General features: G+C 47.7%; 5 protein-coding genes across 5 annotated transcripts; 1 reads left to right on the top strand and 4 right to left on the bottom strand.

Annotated features, from left to right (window-relative positions):
- Positions 1–218: 218 nt before the first annotated feature.
- Positions 219–902, bottom strand: F4822DRAFT_148034 (uncharacterized protein). Its single transcript, XM_051452950.1, has 2 exons — positions 444–902; positions 219–388 (listed from the first exon to the last, which is right to left on the bottom strand). Exons 1-2 carry the CDS (start codon positions 674–676, stop codon positions 295–297), a joined length of 327 nt encoding a protein of 108 aa, XP_051318779.1. The 5' UTR covers positions 677–902; the 3' UTR covers positions 219–294.
- Positions 903–9,069, bottom strand: F4822DRAFT_148093 (ketoacyl-synt-domain-containing protein). Its single transcript, XM_051452951.1, has 12 exons — positions 9,053–9,069; positions 8,737–8,980; positions 8,206–8,680; positions 7,843–8,151; positions 7,571–7,790; positions 7,379–7,502; positions 6,821–7,300; positions 6,495–6,767; positions 2,683–6,439; positions 2,441–2,606; positions 1,892–2,381; positions 903–1,824 (listed from the first exon to the last, which is right to left on the bottom strand). Exons 2-12 carry the CDS (start codon positions 8,807–8,809, stop codon positions 1,130–1,132), a joined length of 7,062 nt encoding a protein of 2,353 aa, XP_051318778.1. The 5' UTR covers positions 8,810–8,980; positions 9,053–9,069; the 3' UTR covers positions 903–1,129.
- Positions 9,070–9,257: 188 nt separating this feature from the next.
- Positions 9,258–10,772, bottom strand: F4822DRAFT_426199 (putative flavin-binding monooxygenase; the record flags this gene model as incomplete). Its single annotated transcript, XM_051460499.1, has 2 exons — positions 9,258–10,216; positions 10,268–10,772. 2 exons carry the CDS (start codon positions 10,770–10,772, stop codon positions 9,258–9,260), a joined length of 1,464 nt encoding a protein of 487 aa, XP_051318777.1.
- A 300-nt stretch (positions 10,773–11,072) lies between these two features.
- F4822DRAFT_392803 (uncharacterized protein) lies at positions 11,073–13,045 on the top strand. Its single transcript, XM_051457243.1, has 6 exons — positions 11,073–11,414; positions 11,471–11,490; positions 11,552–11,659; positions 11,717–11,830; positions 11,927–12,198; positions 12,274–13,045. Exons 1-6 carry the CDS (start codon positions 11,177–11,179, stop codon positions 12,722–12,724), a joined length of 1,203 nt encoding a protein of 400 aa, XP_051318776.1. The 5' UTR covers positions 11,073–11,176; the 3' UTR covers positions 12,725–13,045.
- A 685-nt stretch (positions 13,046–13,730) lies between these two features.
- On the bottom strand, positions 13,731–15,982 carry F4822DRAFT_148012 (FAD-binding domain-containing protein). The gene is made up of 2 exons (XM_051452949.1): positions 15,107–15,982; positions 13,731–15,047 (listed from the first exon to the last, which is right to left on the bottom strand). Exons 1-2 carry the CDS (start codon positions 15,623–15,625, stop codon positions 13,782–13,784), a joined length of 1,785 nt encoding a protein of 594 aa, XP_051318775.1. The 5' UTR covers positions 15,626–15,982; the 3' UTR covers positions 13,731–13,781.
- Between the last annotated feature and the right edge of the window lie 313 nt (positions 15,983–16,295).

Below are 16,295 nucleotides of genomic sequence, written 5' to 3'. Positions count from 1 at the left end.
CTGAAGCCTTCTAGAAGTGCTCCCTTGACAAAGATAGTCTATAGCTAGGTGCACTACGTTCAAACCAACAATTTTGAATATTTTTCCGAATGTTAAGGTCAATTTCATTGACCACTCAAGTAGAGGACTTATTTGGGTCTGAAATTGTAAGTTATTTAATAAGTACCCAGGTACCTAAGCATAGCAGCCCTAGGGACCTAGTAAGACACCCAGTAGACCGCTATAGAAATTGTATAGCTTCCGATACGGTAGCCTAACAGCTCCAATCTGCTGGCTATCTACCTAGGTAGGTACCTAACTATCGCCATTAGGCAGTCCCGTCGTACATGTCCCACTAGCCAAGCAACGATTCGCAACCGAACCATCCTCCGCGTAGGTTAACCACGCCCTGGTAGCTCATATCAGTATAGCCTGGTTTGCGAACAATGATCTTCGAAACTTACGAAACGGGAAGAGCAGGCGGAGGCGTGAATGGTCCTTGGAACCAGCAACAGTACCAGCCAAGACCAGGAAGAGTCTCATTAGTGTATGTAGCGTCAATGTCTGAGCAGAGATCCGCGGTGAGGAATTTCCGCTGCAGACAGAGATCAGTCTCAGGGGGGTCTGATTGTGGCGTGGGAGTCGAAAGTGCTAGCGCAACAATGGCAGCAAGGGATACGGTGATGGAAACACGCATCTTGAAAGCTTTCTCTGATCACGGGGATATATGTAAAATATATTTAGAGTGTTGATTTGAGTTACCTCTGGACTACAAAGACATACTCGTCGTCGTCGGTCCCTTTTATACACAAAATTGTTTATCGAGTATGTTATCAACTTCCTATTGAGCCTATATCCGAGACCAGCCAGGCAAGTAGCAATAATTGTGGATATATGTCTATACGGATTTTTCCATCTCGTATTGGCGTCTGGATGCAACTCAATCTGAGAGAGGCTTATTTGATTGATACTCTGTATGCCTTTATATTGAAGCACTATGGCGTTATTACCTAAGAAGGTAGGTGCCTGAGAATAAAAGAACGATACGCATCGTATCTCGATAATACTCTTTCTAACTTAACACACTCTTAACTCATTAATGAATAGTTCGTGAAGTAGTCATGCAGTTGCCATTCCAAGCGCCAAGTACCTAGTCACTGTTACTCTCACTGCTACAAACCTTTTCACATAGGGTCTCTGCCAACTTGGACAAGGTGAGGGTTTCTGCCAGAAGTTGTTTGAAGGGCATGTTGACGCCGAACTCTCGGAAGATCCAGTTGCGGAACTCGGCACCGATCATACTATCCAGGCCGTAATCTGCGATGGATTTCTGCGTAGTCTCGATCTGATCCTCGTTGATCATCGTCAGACGTGCTAATCTTTGCACCGCACATTTCGTCACGCCTTCTATGGCCGCCTCCTTACTTGGGGCTTGCCGAATATTGGTCATGATATTCTCCGATTTGGTGAACGAAGGTTTGATAGACTCTGTATCTGTCGCCTGCTCTTCCATCGCCATATCTAGCCAGCTGAAACAAGGATTTTCCTTGGTTGCTAGGTAGGAGCCAGATTTCTTTAAGGAGGAACCGAAACGTCGAGGTTGGATACCCACGGCAATATGGTCGACACCCGGCGGCAGCTCATTTTGAGGTGTCATGGCGATCTCGAAGGCATCAAGCATCTCTCGTTCACTTATACCGTACATACCTTTTTGTTCAATGGACTGCCTTATAGCGGAATTTTCGTGGATATAACCGAACCCGAAGATAGCCGGTAGCTCTATGGAGACTGCAGGAAGGTCTCGCAAGCGGCGGTGACGGGCCAGGGAATCAAGATATCCATTGGCTATAATTTTTGTATCAGCTTATAAACTATTTAACGCCCTGGTTAGTTAAAAAGGACAATAACTCACCAGCGCCGTAACTACTTTGCCCCGTTGAACCAAGAAGAGCGGTAATAGAGCTAGTCATAACGAAGAAGTCAAGCTCCTGGTCCTTGAAAAGCTCATGCAGATTTTGACAGCCCCTAAGCTTTGACTGTGTAACGGGGTACCAAATATCAAATGTCATGTTACTGAACATGCGATCGCGGATGTCGGCGGCGGCGTTCATAACTCCACGAATAGGATATGCAGGATCGATCTGAGAGATCGCATTGGCCAATTCCTCACGAGATGTGACATCACCACGCAATACGGACACAGTGACACCTCGACTTCTGAGTATTTCCACGGCCTGTTTCGCAGCTGGACGATCAGTCCCGCTCCTGGATAGGAATGCCAAGTGCTCAGCACCTCGATCAGCCATCCAAGCTGCTACTTTTTGCCCAATACCCCCTAAGCCCCCTATCAATAGATAGGTAACATCGGGCTTGAATTTTAGATGTCGTTTAGTTGGGACCACCTGTGATTTCTCATTGTTAAATTTTTATTTCACTCTTTCGGTATTCAATGTGCTCTTACGTTGAATGAGACATCCTTATCATACGAGAGGACTTGAATTCCAGGACCCAGATCCTTGAGAGTGGATCGCACAATGTTGCAGTATTCTCTAGGCTCCCTGGCGTGGATACGACCGAACCCGGTGATTTTGCCTTGAGAATAGAGGCTTGCGCATCTGCTCAGGAGTCTGCATTGGATAGGAAAGTTAACAAAACCATAGATACCTTTAGGGACGATGGCAGAATGAAGAGTTACAATCATACCTGGTAACAACTTGCGGCCGCTCACGAATAAGTTCCGTGAGATCAAACTGGGAGTAGCTTATACCTTTCCTACCCATCGACGAGTAGAATACCTCACGATCCCAATCACGGCTACTGCCCAATGCGACTACCCGGCCGAACGGGGCCACAGTATGTCCGAGCTCCGTGACTATTTCACCGCTCGTCGCAGACGAATAAAGGACAATATTAACTCCGTTCCCCGCCGTGGCTTTATTTATCTGCGCTGAAATACAGCTATCATCGCTATGACCATCTATTATCTGGTCGGATGGCATTCCACTAGTGAGTAGTATCTCCTTTGAGGCCGGCGACGAAGTAACTACGATAGGATTTGCTTTGTGAAGACGGCAAACTTGAACCATCGCTAGGCAGATATCGCCTATATCATCGACGATGACGATACTATCGCCTAGTTCGACCCTCGCTAAGTCTTCAAGGACATACAAGGCTGTGGTAAAAGGAGATGGAAGCGACGCAGCTTCAAGGAGAGAACATCCCTCGGGTAACGTCTGCAGAAGACTAGGGGATGTCCGTTGGAACGTTGCCAAGTGGTCGAGAGCAAAGCCGAACACGCTTGTGGATTGTTGAAGATCAATGACTTCCGAACCGATGCGATTGACCGTACCGGCAATTTGATGATTGAGGTAAGTGGCATCATCGGAACCGTCTAGCGCTGTAATGCCCATTGCCGCAACGTGAACCTCTACCTCTTTGGCCCCTAGGGGTTCCGCCCTCCGCTCATGGTCTCGATAGAATTCGATGTCCCCATTATGGAAACGACCACATACCGCAGGGGAGTCCTTTTCGGGTAAGGGCATCGTCTCCCCCGAATCAGGAACAAACTCCCGATTAATATCTAGGGATGACGTGATGCGGCTGACATAAACCACACCCCCTTTCATGTAATATTCAGTCTCCCCATTTCGGCCATGAGCCTTCTGGCGTGTTAATATATCCACGAGCACATTAGCTACGCTGGATTCAAGAGTGGTTTCTGCGTCAAAATCGAGCGTCACGAGGTCTAAAGACCCTATCTCATTGCGGATTACCCTGGCGAAACCTTCCGTCATGGCAAATTCTGGCTTATCTCCCGATAGGAGGCCACCGCAGGACACCCAAGCGATGGCCGATGCGGTATGAGTAAGATGGATCAGGCCCTTGAGTTGCGCCTCGTTTAATTGAGCGAGGAAAGGACCTTCCATATCGGCTAGTAGGATGACTCGTTCATTGGGGAGAAGGTCGAGAGATGTGATAGACTGCGAACGGACATTCCAACCATGGCTGGAAAATTTATCGATTACAACTGGGAGTAAGGATGTAGGCACATCGCGATAAACAATTAGGAGGTTCTTATCCCCTGCGGTTCCGCCTTCGGGTCCTGAGGATGTTTCTGTTGCGGATGTGAGCATTGCGCCATCGTGCGACATTAACTTGACTCCAGAAAAACGGGCGTTTTTTAGAACAGGTTCCCAGGTTCCTGCGGAACTACTATTCATGTCTATATTGAATAGTAGATGGCCACCAGGGGAAACCAATTCGCGAATGCGTTCGAAGAATGGAATATCAGTTAGATCCAAGAGGCCACAAACAACAAGCCCAAAGCTCCCAACTCGACCTTCAGAGCCGGGCGATAAAGATTCCATCTTGGTCAGCCCGAGTGTTTCGTCAGCGTGCTGGGATGTACGTAGACTCGACACAGTTATGGCTGCGCTCGGGCAGACAGTAAGGATTGATGACACTAATGCGCGCTCAAGACACAGTATTTTTGTCGTGGGAACCTTGTGGAGCAGCGCTTCTACTGTCGTGGCTAAAACATCAATGTCTCCTGCCCATTCCATGTAGTCGCTGTCAATCTTCCACACATTTTGAAGATATAGGTCTCGCTGCGGATCTCCAGGCATTTTATTTGCGAGTGCATCCTCGCACTGAACATTCCGACAGCCGGAGAATTGAGCAATGAGCGAGCCATCATGCGCAGTTAATTGCGAATTAGACAAAAATGCGCGATTGCCTCGCTGCGGAGTCCAGCACTCCAATGAGCATGGGTTGGTTAGATGCTTGGCTGACGGGGGGAATAAAGTAACCTCGCGAAAATGCGTTGGGATTACGCTGCAGCGGAAGTCATCGATTCGACCTTTATGAGCGGAAACGAGAAGGGGCTGCAGGCATGCATGCATCACACCTGGATGCAGTACGTAGCGAGACTCTGCTTCCACGAGGCCGCATTCTTGGGTGATATTCAGGTCGCATCGCGCTGTGGAAGACTTCACGTCAACGTACACGTCGCTGATATGCTGGAATACTGGACCCAGATCAACACCGAAAGTTTGAAGTTTTTTCAGCCATTCTTTATGTTCGGTTCGCATAAGTTCACTTCCCATCGGGGGTCCATTTGCAGACTGAAGCATGTCATTTACACCTGGACTCTTAATGTTCAAAGTGATATGCCCCTCAGCAGTGGTTTTCCAGGACCCATGAGTACAACACGAGGCAGTGAATTGATACCATTGGCCACCGATGTTGCTTCTAGACAAGTCAGACTTCTTATCAATCGGCTGTAGCTGAAATAAGACCTCGGTGCCCTTATCATCATCGGGAATGACCGTCGCGCTATGGATGACAACGTCACGCAATGTATAACTTTCAATCCCTACGGGTGCGGATGACTGTGAGTTAAGCTGTGCGATCGCTTCAATAGCAATGGCCAGATATGCCGTAGCCGGCAATGATACCTCCCCGGCTATGGTATGTTGCGATAACCAGAGTACGTCTCGTTGGCGTAGGATATTTCGCCAGACTGGTTCGAGAGGAGATGTTCCGATAATGCGACGACCGAGAAGGTCATGGCGGGGCTCTGCAGTTTCACGACTCTCCTTGTCAAGTCGAGATTCCGGCCAATATCTCGAATACGCCCAATGATAAGGCGGAAGATCGACTAGGAGCGAACCTGTCTTCATTTCGATCGCACCATCTGGTGTTAATTTTTCGATGCTGGTCACTGAACGCAGGTCGATATCGGCTCCTCTCGACCACAGATCACCGGCAAGTCGAAGAATTTGGTCTGCGTCGCAATGTTCACGTTTGAGAGAGGGTAGATAGGTGATCTGTGGTCTATTTATTGATTGGCATATTTGCTTTAATGGACCCGCAAGAGCAGAGTGAGGTCCTATCTCGATGAGAGTATTGGCTCCAGGTTGGCTGTCTAGTAGAAGCTGGACGGCTTGGTGAAAAGAGACCAAGCTAGCGAGGTTCTCGACCCAGTAGGAATCCCAGGAGGAATATGGAATTTCCCCGTCCTTTGTTATTTCTTTCAGCTGTACGGTCGAAAACATGGGGCAGTTGAGATCACGAGTATGACCAGAGATTGGTTCGGCGGCAAGATACTCCTTATATGTGGGGGTGATATCCTTCATGTGGTGAGAATGATAAGCCATTCCACTTGTTTGGAGTATTTGAGCAAAAATGCCTTCAGCATCAAGAGCCTTTTTCAATTGCTCAATTGGCCCTCTATCGCCGCTTAGCGTGGTGTTATTGGGCGAATTATGACATGATACGTCGACTCTGCCTTCGTACGATGCTCTCCGTATGTAATCTTTTGCGATATCAGGACTTAGATTAACGGAAAGCATGGCTCCATCTGTCTCATGGAGGGCTACTGATTTGCCGCGGTAGTAAGCGCTGGCGATCGCACTTTCGGCGGACACGAGCCCTGCGGCATATGCTGCGGCCATTTCACCTATCAAGCGTCAATTTATGTATAAAGTATACGTCAGACGTGAATTTGGACATACCTGAAGAGTGTCCGACAGTGGCTACCGGTCTCAGCCCCCAACGATCTAGCAAATCAACTATGGCAATCTGTAAGGCTGTGCATAAAGGCTGCGCGAATTCAGGTTCGTCAATAGAGTTCGCTTCATCGGGGCACATCATGACCGTTTCGATCTTCCATGATGGCGGTTCTACTAGGGTGCTCAAATGCTCATCGAGATGCCGAATAGTCTGTAGCACTGAAGGAAAAGCCCCTATCAATGAAACACCCATATGTGGCCATTGCGCGCCTTGGCCTAGTCTTTCTGTCAGCAAAAAGCCGCCTGCGAGTGACATTAAGATCACGTACCAGTAAATACGTAAACAGGCACAGCTGGTACCTTTGGTGCTTCAATGATATTGGTGGAAGCAGCCGCAATGTCTGATGTAAAGCTGTCCTTATGAGCGACAGCAAATACGCGATGAGAGAATAGCGTGCGCCGGGTTCCGAAGGTATATGCTAGATCCACAAGATCGGCATCCTGGCAGCGTACCGAATAACTTGTTAAGTTATTCTTCAATGTCATCTCATCGTGCGACGAAAATACGAGAAGGTGTGCACGGTTGCCATCTAAATCGTAATGGTCAACTTTGGCGGTATCTTTCCGAGTTTGACTTATGAGCTTATGAGCTCGGTATCCTGGCGCCATGGAATCTGCACTTTCAAGGATAGCATGTGCATTTGTACCTCCATACCCGAAGGCATTGACGCCAATTCGACGAATCGGTTTTGATACGGGGAATGAAGTGGGTTCTGTGACAACTTGGACATTTAAGTCGTCCCAGGCAACTTTCGATATCAAAGTATTGTCAGAGACGGATGTCTTGCATACGGTATTTTTAAGGGAAAGGGGAGTGGTAGACATACTATCCGGGTTTAATTGAGTCACACCGGCTGTCGGAGGAATGACCTCGTTTTCCAACGCCAGTATTGCTTTAATTAGCGTCCCCATGCTGCTGGCTGCCTCACTATGGCCGACATTTGGCTTGACCTGACGACAAGTTAGTACGTATGCAGTAAGTGATGAAAGGGGGGAAACACGGCAAAGTCGAGGCTTACACTTCCGATTAGGATAGGACCTGACTGCAGCGCATCTACTCCTATGGATTCATGAACGGCGCGCACTTCAATTGGATCGCCAACTGGAGTCCCGGTTCCATGGCACTCAACATAGCTTGTATCACCTGGCGAGAGGTTTGCTAGACGATATGCTGTCTTAATCACCTCTACTTGCCCATCTTTGCTAGGATGCGCCAATCCATTTTCGCGTCTTCCGTTGCTATCGCATTGTTAATATCGTTTTCGAAAGACTACCTAGGAATGATACTTGCCTGCCGCTAGCAGTTGATCGGATCACGGCGCGTACAGGATCGCCGTCTCGGATGGCAGCACTCAGGGGTTTGAGGTAAAGAGCACCCGCACCCTCGGCCCTCCCATATCCATCGGCGCATGCATCAAATGCGTGGCATTGGTTGGTTGGCGAGAGAGTCCCTAGGTTAGCGGTACCCATTTGTTGGCCAACATCGAGGATCAGGTTGGTCCCACCCACAATAGCGCCATCACATTCGCCAGCAGACATTGACTTGCAGGCCAAATCAAGGGCATATAAAGACGAGGAGCACGCAGCATTAAGAAGAAGACTTGGAAATTTCATTAGCCTTTTATTCAATGCGACCGTGGGAATGTACTCTTACCTCGGACCCGTTAGATTGAAAACGTAATTAACACGATTCGCAATGATTCCGGGGTCAACGCCCGTGGCCATATAGGCATGTGAAAAGTCGAGGTCTTTCGGTGCTAGGTGCTTAGCGTCATCTGCAGATGATCCTACAAAGCACCCAACTTTCCGACCTGATATCTTGTCCAAAGGGGTCCCACTGTTCTCGAGAGCTTCGTATACAACCTCGAGTAGGATTCGTTGCTGGGGATCCATCCACATAGCTTCAATTGGGGATATGTTAAACATACCAGGGTTAAAGTCGTAAGGGTCACCTTCGAGGAAATACCCTCCAGGAACATTGAAGCTTCCAGGGCGCTCATTGTTTGGATGGAAGTAGGCATCAATGTTGAATCGAGAGGGAGGCACCTTAGGACTACTTACAATGCCCCTGGACATCAGAAGCGTCCATAAGTCCGAAGCACTTCGTACATTCCCGGGCATCCGGCATCCTATGTTGCGAATATTAGTAAGTACCCAGATACCCAAAAATTCCATAGAATCATACCTATCCCCACCACAGCTATGGGTTCAACAGCGTGGGGGCACCCAGCCTTCATCGTTTCGATTGGGGTGGGCATAATGAAGCTTTTTGTAAGGTACAATTGCGATATTAAGCAGCGAGTGGGAAAAGCTCCTATGAGACAAGGTAGTCGAATACATCCAGGTATTTATATGCGGCCTGGATGCCATGGCTGCTACCGAGACTCGGAGCGAGGTCGTAGACTCGCTCATTGTATCGCGATATCTTGCTGGAGAGGAGTTTTATCACTATTAGCATATTGAAAATATGACAGCATGAGGTAGGTGGCAGACATACGAACCAAAGAAAACAGTGCTGATATCGTTTCCCCTCTATGTGGCGAAACACTCTTGGAGATCAACCAGGCTCTTGCTCTTGGAAGCGCACTCTAATGTAGCAACGAGATTATGCAAAAGCTACTAAGAGTTTTGTGAAATATGACAACAGCAAATCTTGTTTCTACTCGCCATACTTAACTCTGAATTACGTACAGAGAAAAGCGATTGTCAGGCACAGAAATCTAACCCACTCGTGAAATCCCCCCATCGCGCATGGACATAGTCAATGGGTGGGCGGTTTCTTGGCTTCCAATTTCCCGACATTCCATAAACAGGCAGTTCGTCATCTGCTGCCAATACATAAGTGGCATTCAGCTGCCATAAACGTTGTGTGCCTGTTGCCGCATCGGCCGGTACCCTAAGGATTGCAATTTTAACTGCCCTTCCTTCCATGTATCTCCAAAGCCTGGTTAGGACGATGGCAGTGTCATCGGATCCGAGAGTCCAAGAGTGATTAGTATATCCGAACATGAACATCATGTTTGGGACCGAGTCTAACATGGCCCCATTCCAGATATAACGGCGCCGCCACGATACAGGCTCGCCGTCGACTTTAAGGTCGATTTTACCCCCCATAAGCATTTTGATACCCGTCGCGGTGATGATGGTATCGACATCCACTATCTGGCCATCTTGCATTCTGATCCCGCTGTTTGTTACCGTATCGATCTCGCCGGTGATGAGATGCACATTCGGCAGATGGAGCGTCTTGTAGAACGTACCGTCAGGGTCAGTACAGATACGTTGATCCCACGGATTGTAGCGTGGTTTGAAATGTGTGTCATAGTCAATTGGGTTTGGTAGTAGTTTTGTGACTTCCTTACGAAAGCTGTCTTTGACAAGGTCAGGATAGTAGCGGCATAGTAGGACCATGAGGTAAGGAGTGATGAGGTAACGTATACGCCGGTATAAATCGACAAGAAACCGAGGGAAGTAGAGCTGCAGCCATGCAGTATTTGGAGACGGATGTATGTAGGTCGGACTCCGCTGGATCATCGTAACCTGGGCGGCCCTCTCCGGCAGCGCGGGTAGCAAGCTTACAGCCGTTGCGCCACTACCGATAACGGCGATTTTCTGATTATTATAATTGAAATCTGACGGCCAAAACTGTGGATTAATGATCTGCCCTGTAGCTAGTTAGAAAGGCACTTGAATCAATGCATCTATACTTAACGCACCCTTGAAACTGTCTAAACCGGGTATGTCTGCATGGAGAGGGGTGTCGTAATCGTAGTATCCCGTCCCTAGAATTATCCAACGGGCGCGAAAGTACTTGTACAGACCATCGTGATCTTTAGCAACCAAAGTCCAATTTTGATCCGGTGTCGACCAGTTCGCGGATGATACCATATGGCGAAATCGAATGTGGCGGTCTAGGTGATTCTTTGACACGGCGTCAGAAAGGTATTCTACGATCTGGTCTCCAGTGGCTATCGGTTGATCGAAGGACCAAGGATGCCACGCGAAGCCCATGGAATAGATGTCTGAATCGCTGCGGACACCAGGATATCGATATAGGTCCCAGGTGCCGCCAATTCGATCGCGACCCTCGAGGATCGCGAATTTGACATGGGGAAGGTCGGTCTGTAGACGGTACGCACAGTTGATGCCGGAAATTCCTGCTCCGATGATGAGAACATCGAGGATTTCAGCTTTTTCGAATCCACATTGAGGCGCCGCCATTTTGGTTGTCCATAAGCTTAATCGGGGTTACCTCTCGAGGAGAGACGAATGTGCTGGAACTTGAAGTCGGGGCTAGCATTCTATCCCTTTTCCCAGCCATACCAAGTAAACCAACGGGCCTGGTTTCCGCCCTTACGTCCGGGTGTGGTGACACAGCGTCCATGTCAGGCTAGGATAGGTTATATATTGATTAAATTTTGCTTTTTCCATCAGGGCTGCATTGGGGGCCGTTACACAACATATTGGGTGGGGGGTCCGGGGATGAGGCTTTATTGTAGCTCGTCACCTCTAGAAGACTGTCTTGAATTATATAACTGACTCTTTTCCTTAGTACCCATCCTGCTTTAATAAAATAAACTGTTCATTTAAAACTCCAATACCAAAGTAGTTCTCCATAATACACCATGTCCTCATCTCTGGACAACCTATACCTTCTTTCGCCTGAGGAGCAACAGGCCATCCTCAACAGCCCGGCACTTGCTCCACCTCAAGACGATATTATACCAAACTTTGAGAGCCCACCGAATATGAACCGACTTGGTATTTACTTCACCACAATTGCTTTGAGCGTAGTGACCATTGCCATTTTCCTACGCGCTTACGTGAAAGTCGCTGTTATGAAACAAGTGCAAATTCAAGATTGTAGGTTAAGAAGTATCATTATTTACGAGTTGCAATCTCACAACGTCCTTGGGTAGATATTGCGGTCCTAGCATATGTAAATTGTCCCCATATCCCTTGTTTTCAACCACACCTAGGCCCAACTTAGAGATGAATAGGGCGCCTTTATTGGATACTGCTATTCTTTATATCAACTTGTTGGGGCAGTAGGCCTACTCGCCCACCAGTGGAATTTTCTGGTGCGTGACATGTCCGAGCCTGGCTATGTAAGTTCAATTATTATTAATAAGCTACCTAGGTACTCATGGAGTTGACACGAACAGATATTTGTAATTGCGACCAACTTCTATATAGTTGATCTCATGTTCATTAAGACATCTATCATAATGGATTGGGTCTGGATATTTGCGCCACGGGGTACTCGTGGAGGATTCTTTGTAAGCGCCCTGTCGCTTAATTCATCCTCTTACTCTCCTCTTCGCTTCCTCCAAATGGTATTTATAGATATTTACTGACCATCAAGCTCAACGCAGTGGAGTTATTATGGTACACTTTGCTTCAACTTCCTCTATTATCTTTCCTGCATCATCGCAAGAAACCTCACCTGCATACCTATCAAGAGGATATGGGACAAGACAATTCCTGGTAAATGCTTTGATACTGTTCCCCTGAACCTCGTGTCAGCCATTGTGAACTTAGTTTGTGATCTCGTCATTCTCGTTGCCCCTCAAAGAATCATCTGGCGCCTACAATTGACGAGATGGAAAAGGGCCGGCATTTCCATCATTTTCGCTATAGGTTTAATGTACGTGGAGTGCACATCAAGGCACAGTCTTACCCAAGCCGTCCTATAAAGTTTCGAGCTGACATACCGCCACAGTACCATCGCTGGTGCCATCTCTCAGACAATTATAGTCATACAAGCGTCACCTGATTTCATCTTTATGATTGGGAGAAGAGGGCTAGTGGGTCTGGCCGAGCTGACGTTTTCACTTCTTTTGTTTTGTGTCCCCGTTATTCCGAAGGCTTTCAAAGAATTGAGGCCATTTAGTCGCCTGATGCACTCCGTTCGCCCCTCCACATCTCGATCCATGAGCGGAAGTTCGAGCGGGTGGAGGCTCCGGGAGACATCAAACAATGGTAGGGGATATAACTGCATGGTCTCTAATGAGACATCTTTGACGAATCCAAATCCTGTTAGACTTCGATGTTCAGGAGACATGGATGATATTCAAAGCAACGAGAACCACGACGGACAAACAACAAAAGGAGGTATCACCCGTACAATGCAGTTTACAATGCAGTTTACCGCTATCGAAGAACGCCGATAGGAACCCGGGGCATTACGTTTAGAAGGTTACCACCAGCCGTGGGGTTCGGGTTGTGTATAGCACGATCCTAGAACAATTGTGTGTCTCCTATGTACCTACCTAGGTACTTAACCACCGGCCAGCCTGGGGTGGGTGGCCTGGGTATGATCGGAATGGATATAGGTCTCGGGATTATTGGGTTATATCTTAGGTGTGAGGATACATGGCGGACTCCAACACGGTCACTATTATGTATGGAATAAGAGTAGTTTTGATTAATCGAAAGGATGGGATGCAGGCTCTGAATGTTACACGCCCTTTCGCCAACTGTAGATCCGACGGCTGTCACTAGCCCCCACTATAGGACAATGTAAAAGCAACCTTAGACGCTTAGCCCGCTGGCAAAGTTGTAAACCAAAGAGGTTGAATTTGATTGACCTATACAGGGAAACTGATTATGTAGGTAGGCAATAGAGACAGCCTGCTTACTTGGTGGTTTAATTTGGGGTCGTTCATCATAACGTAACGCAGTAGGTGATATTTAACACGCGAGGTATGACGGCGGGGTGAGCCAATATGATTTTGCCAGGCTATGTTAGTTACAATACATTTGCCGGCAATCTAATATCATGTATGGATGACTAAGCGCGCTCGGTGTGAAATTTTTATAGTGCGAACGAATATACGGGCGGGTATGTTGGAATGAACCGTACTTAATAATATACTGTCATTCTGCGTCGTAGGTTGGGTATGTGGTGCAATGTGGTATTGCAACACTTAGATACATATGCATAGGGACGTGAGCTTGCTTTTATACAAATTTGGAAACTCAATGCGAAGACTTCAAAAATTTGAGGTAAACAATCCTAGACCCGAGGCTGACGATAAATCGATATATGATGTGGGTGTATTCATCAGGCACCTAGGAAGTCGTACAGGTTGTGCCAGTATAACTGACGATGCGACGCTGCAATGAACTTTCTATTCCCAATATGTACGAGTTCCGACTAGCTTGTCATTAAATCGCATAGAACTGTTACACTGGAATACATGGTGACTGTTTTGCCAGGGGCTCTTGTTAGAATAGACTGTCGATGAGGGTCTTCAACTTCGCAAGCATAGGGTATGCATGCTCCTTGCACAGCCTCCCATCGATCCTCTCCTCCCACCGATCACTTCCCACAGCAGTCTTACCGCCGTAGAAGGTGTCTTCAGGGTCGTACTTGTCCTTGATGGCCAATAACCTCTCATAGTAACCACCGTAAAAAGTGGTCTTGAAGTTGCGAGCCTGTACATCTGCCTCATTCAGATAAACTCCTCCATTCGGCGTGAGTGCTTCTAATTCGGGAAGCAAGTCGTTCGTGACACGATCTTGTTGTATTTTATTGGCCGCGAAGTCGGTGTAGTTTACCGGGGTACCTAGGACGGCACTAAACAAGGTCTTTCGGAAGTATGGGTTGGCGGAAACTTCGTCGGGAGATGAGATGGCATTGGCCACATTGATGCCAACGCCAGATATGAGAGCTTGGGAGCTGATAACGCGGATAGCCTTCACCAGAGCATCGGTGCTTTCCTGGTCTCGCACTAAGTCGCGGGGAATCAATCGACCGCCGAGGTTGTGGTCGGAGACGTTCCATGTTGAGGTCATAGAGCCGTAACCTGCGAGGAAATTAGGGTGATCCGTAGAGGTATACTGATATTGGATCCCAAGTTGGTCCAATTTGTCCTTCGTGGGTTGGAGATGCACGTCTAGATCCTTGGCTTGTAAGTCCGCGGCCATTGCTGGCATAACCAACCACCCAAAGGGTGCGGCAACCCAGACTACCCACGCGCCAGCGTCCACAAGGCCAGGCAAAGATTGAAGGAACGTTCCAAGAGCCGTGTATACGCCGTCTGTGTTCGTACCGTCGTTGATGACGGTCATATAAGCCGTGGAGAAAGTGGTGTCCGGGAATGCCTTGACGGTTACCGACACTACTATACCATAAGTACCGCCACCGCCTCCTCGTAAAGCCCAGTACAAATCCTTATTCTCGCTGGTGCTGGCTGTCACAAGGTCGCCTGATGCAGTCACCACCTCCCAAGAGAGTACCTGGTCAGCAGCAAGCCCAAATTTAGAGGACAGGATACTAATTCCTCCACCCTGTAGATATCCTCCAGCCGCACCAACATTGGGACAGTTTCCGCCGACCACCATGAGTCCATGAGAATGGGCAAAGTTGTAAGCTTCTAGAAGCTCAACACCAGCGCCCATCTTGATGGCAGGACCTTGGTAGTCTGTGTGCTCATGTTGATACTTCGGGACATGCTCCAATGATTTAATGTGGTGGGTCCATACTGCGAGCTGAATATGGACAATTAGGTTAGTATTCTGTCCCAATTTGATGTCATTGCGATACATACAGCATGTGCTCCGGTGGATTTTCCTAAGTAATCGTGTCCTGTATTACGGATGACTAAGCGAACATTGTGTTGCTTGACGAACTTAAGAGCGGCCTGAAAGTCAGAAGGAACCGTCGCATTGATGGTATACGCGACGTGATACCCTAAAGTGCATGGAACATCCGAGTCGGTAAAAGGATTACAGCTGTTGTTCGTGGCTTGGTAGGCCATAGGTGATGAAGGTGACTCTAAGTGGGTCTTGGGGAAGAACCATTCGTCTCGAAGTGCATCACACTTGCTTTGGTCGAATGAATCTGCGTTGCCCTCCGAGGAGCGGTGGCATGGCGATGCGATGGGGACGGTTGCGATGAGTTTTCCACCCACTGTTTGGTTCAGGAGATTCCAATCATCTTCGCTGGGCCATGTGGTATCACCTGGGATTACTCGACATTGGCTATCTCCAAGATCACTGATACGCAGCCCAACAGCTGCTAACAGGACGAGCAGCGAAACGACGCCGACGATCAAACGGGTAGCCATCTTCCTGTAAACATGGAAGGAAGAAAAGAAGGAACCTTAAAATGAATTGAATTGAAACGATAAGGTTGATGGAGGGGTGAGTTAAGTATCGCTTCTACGAGTCAATAAGAAATGTGTATGAAGCTGACTCCATCGCGGGGCATCGGATGTTGTGTAGCCTTTGAGGATGACAGGACTTTGCAGGGCCCGTCTATTTATCTTAGGAGAGTCCTGGAATACTAGCATGATATATCGCCAGACCTTGGACTAAAATATTACAATATTCAAGACCCGCCTTTAAATCTGTTGAACTTTTCATATGTTCTCTCCTAATGTAGCGGTGATGACGTTCAATAGGTACTTGGGTTGACACTCAGTAGGAAAGGGGCTGGCTTAATAATAACAGTCCCTTGTCGATCGATGTCTCATAGTGGTTAGCTTTATGCACCTTCGCGGCGATTGAATTAAATCTGATGGATATCTTAGGTAGATAAGTGGATCTAAGTACCTAAGTCCTTTATACTATTTTCAGTAGCTAATGTAGAATTCTATAACCTCAGATATGTGTAGCTACCTTGGTAGGTACTTAGGTAGATATGAGGATGCTACCTAGGTAGGTAATAATCCAGAAAGTTCTTTTAATGTTGGTATCATTCCCAATTTCAGGAATACCGTGCGATGGAAGAGACCT

Source organism: Hypoxylon trugodes (assembly GCF_022578975.1).
Source record: "Hypoxylon trugodes strain CBS 135444 unplaced genomic scaffold F4822scaffold_2, whole genome shotgun sequence".
Taxonomy (NCBI): Eukaryota; Fungi; Ascomycota; class Sordariomycetes; order Xylariales; family Hypoxylaceae; genus Hypoxylon; species Hypoxylon trugodes.
This window is presented reverse-complemented; position numbering and strand designations above follow the sequence as displayed.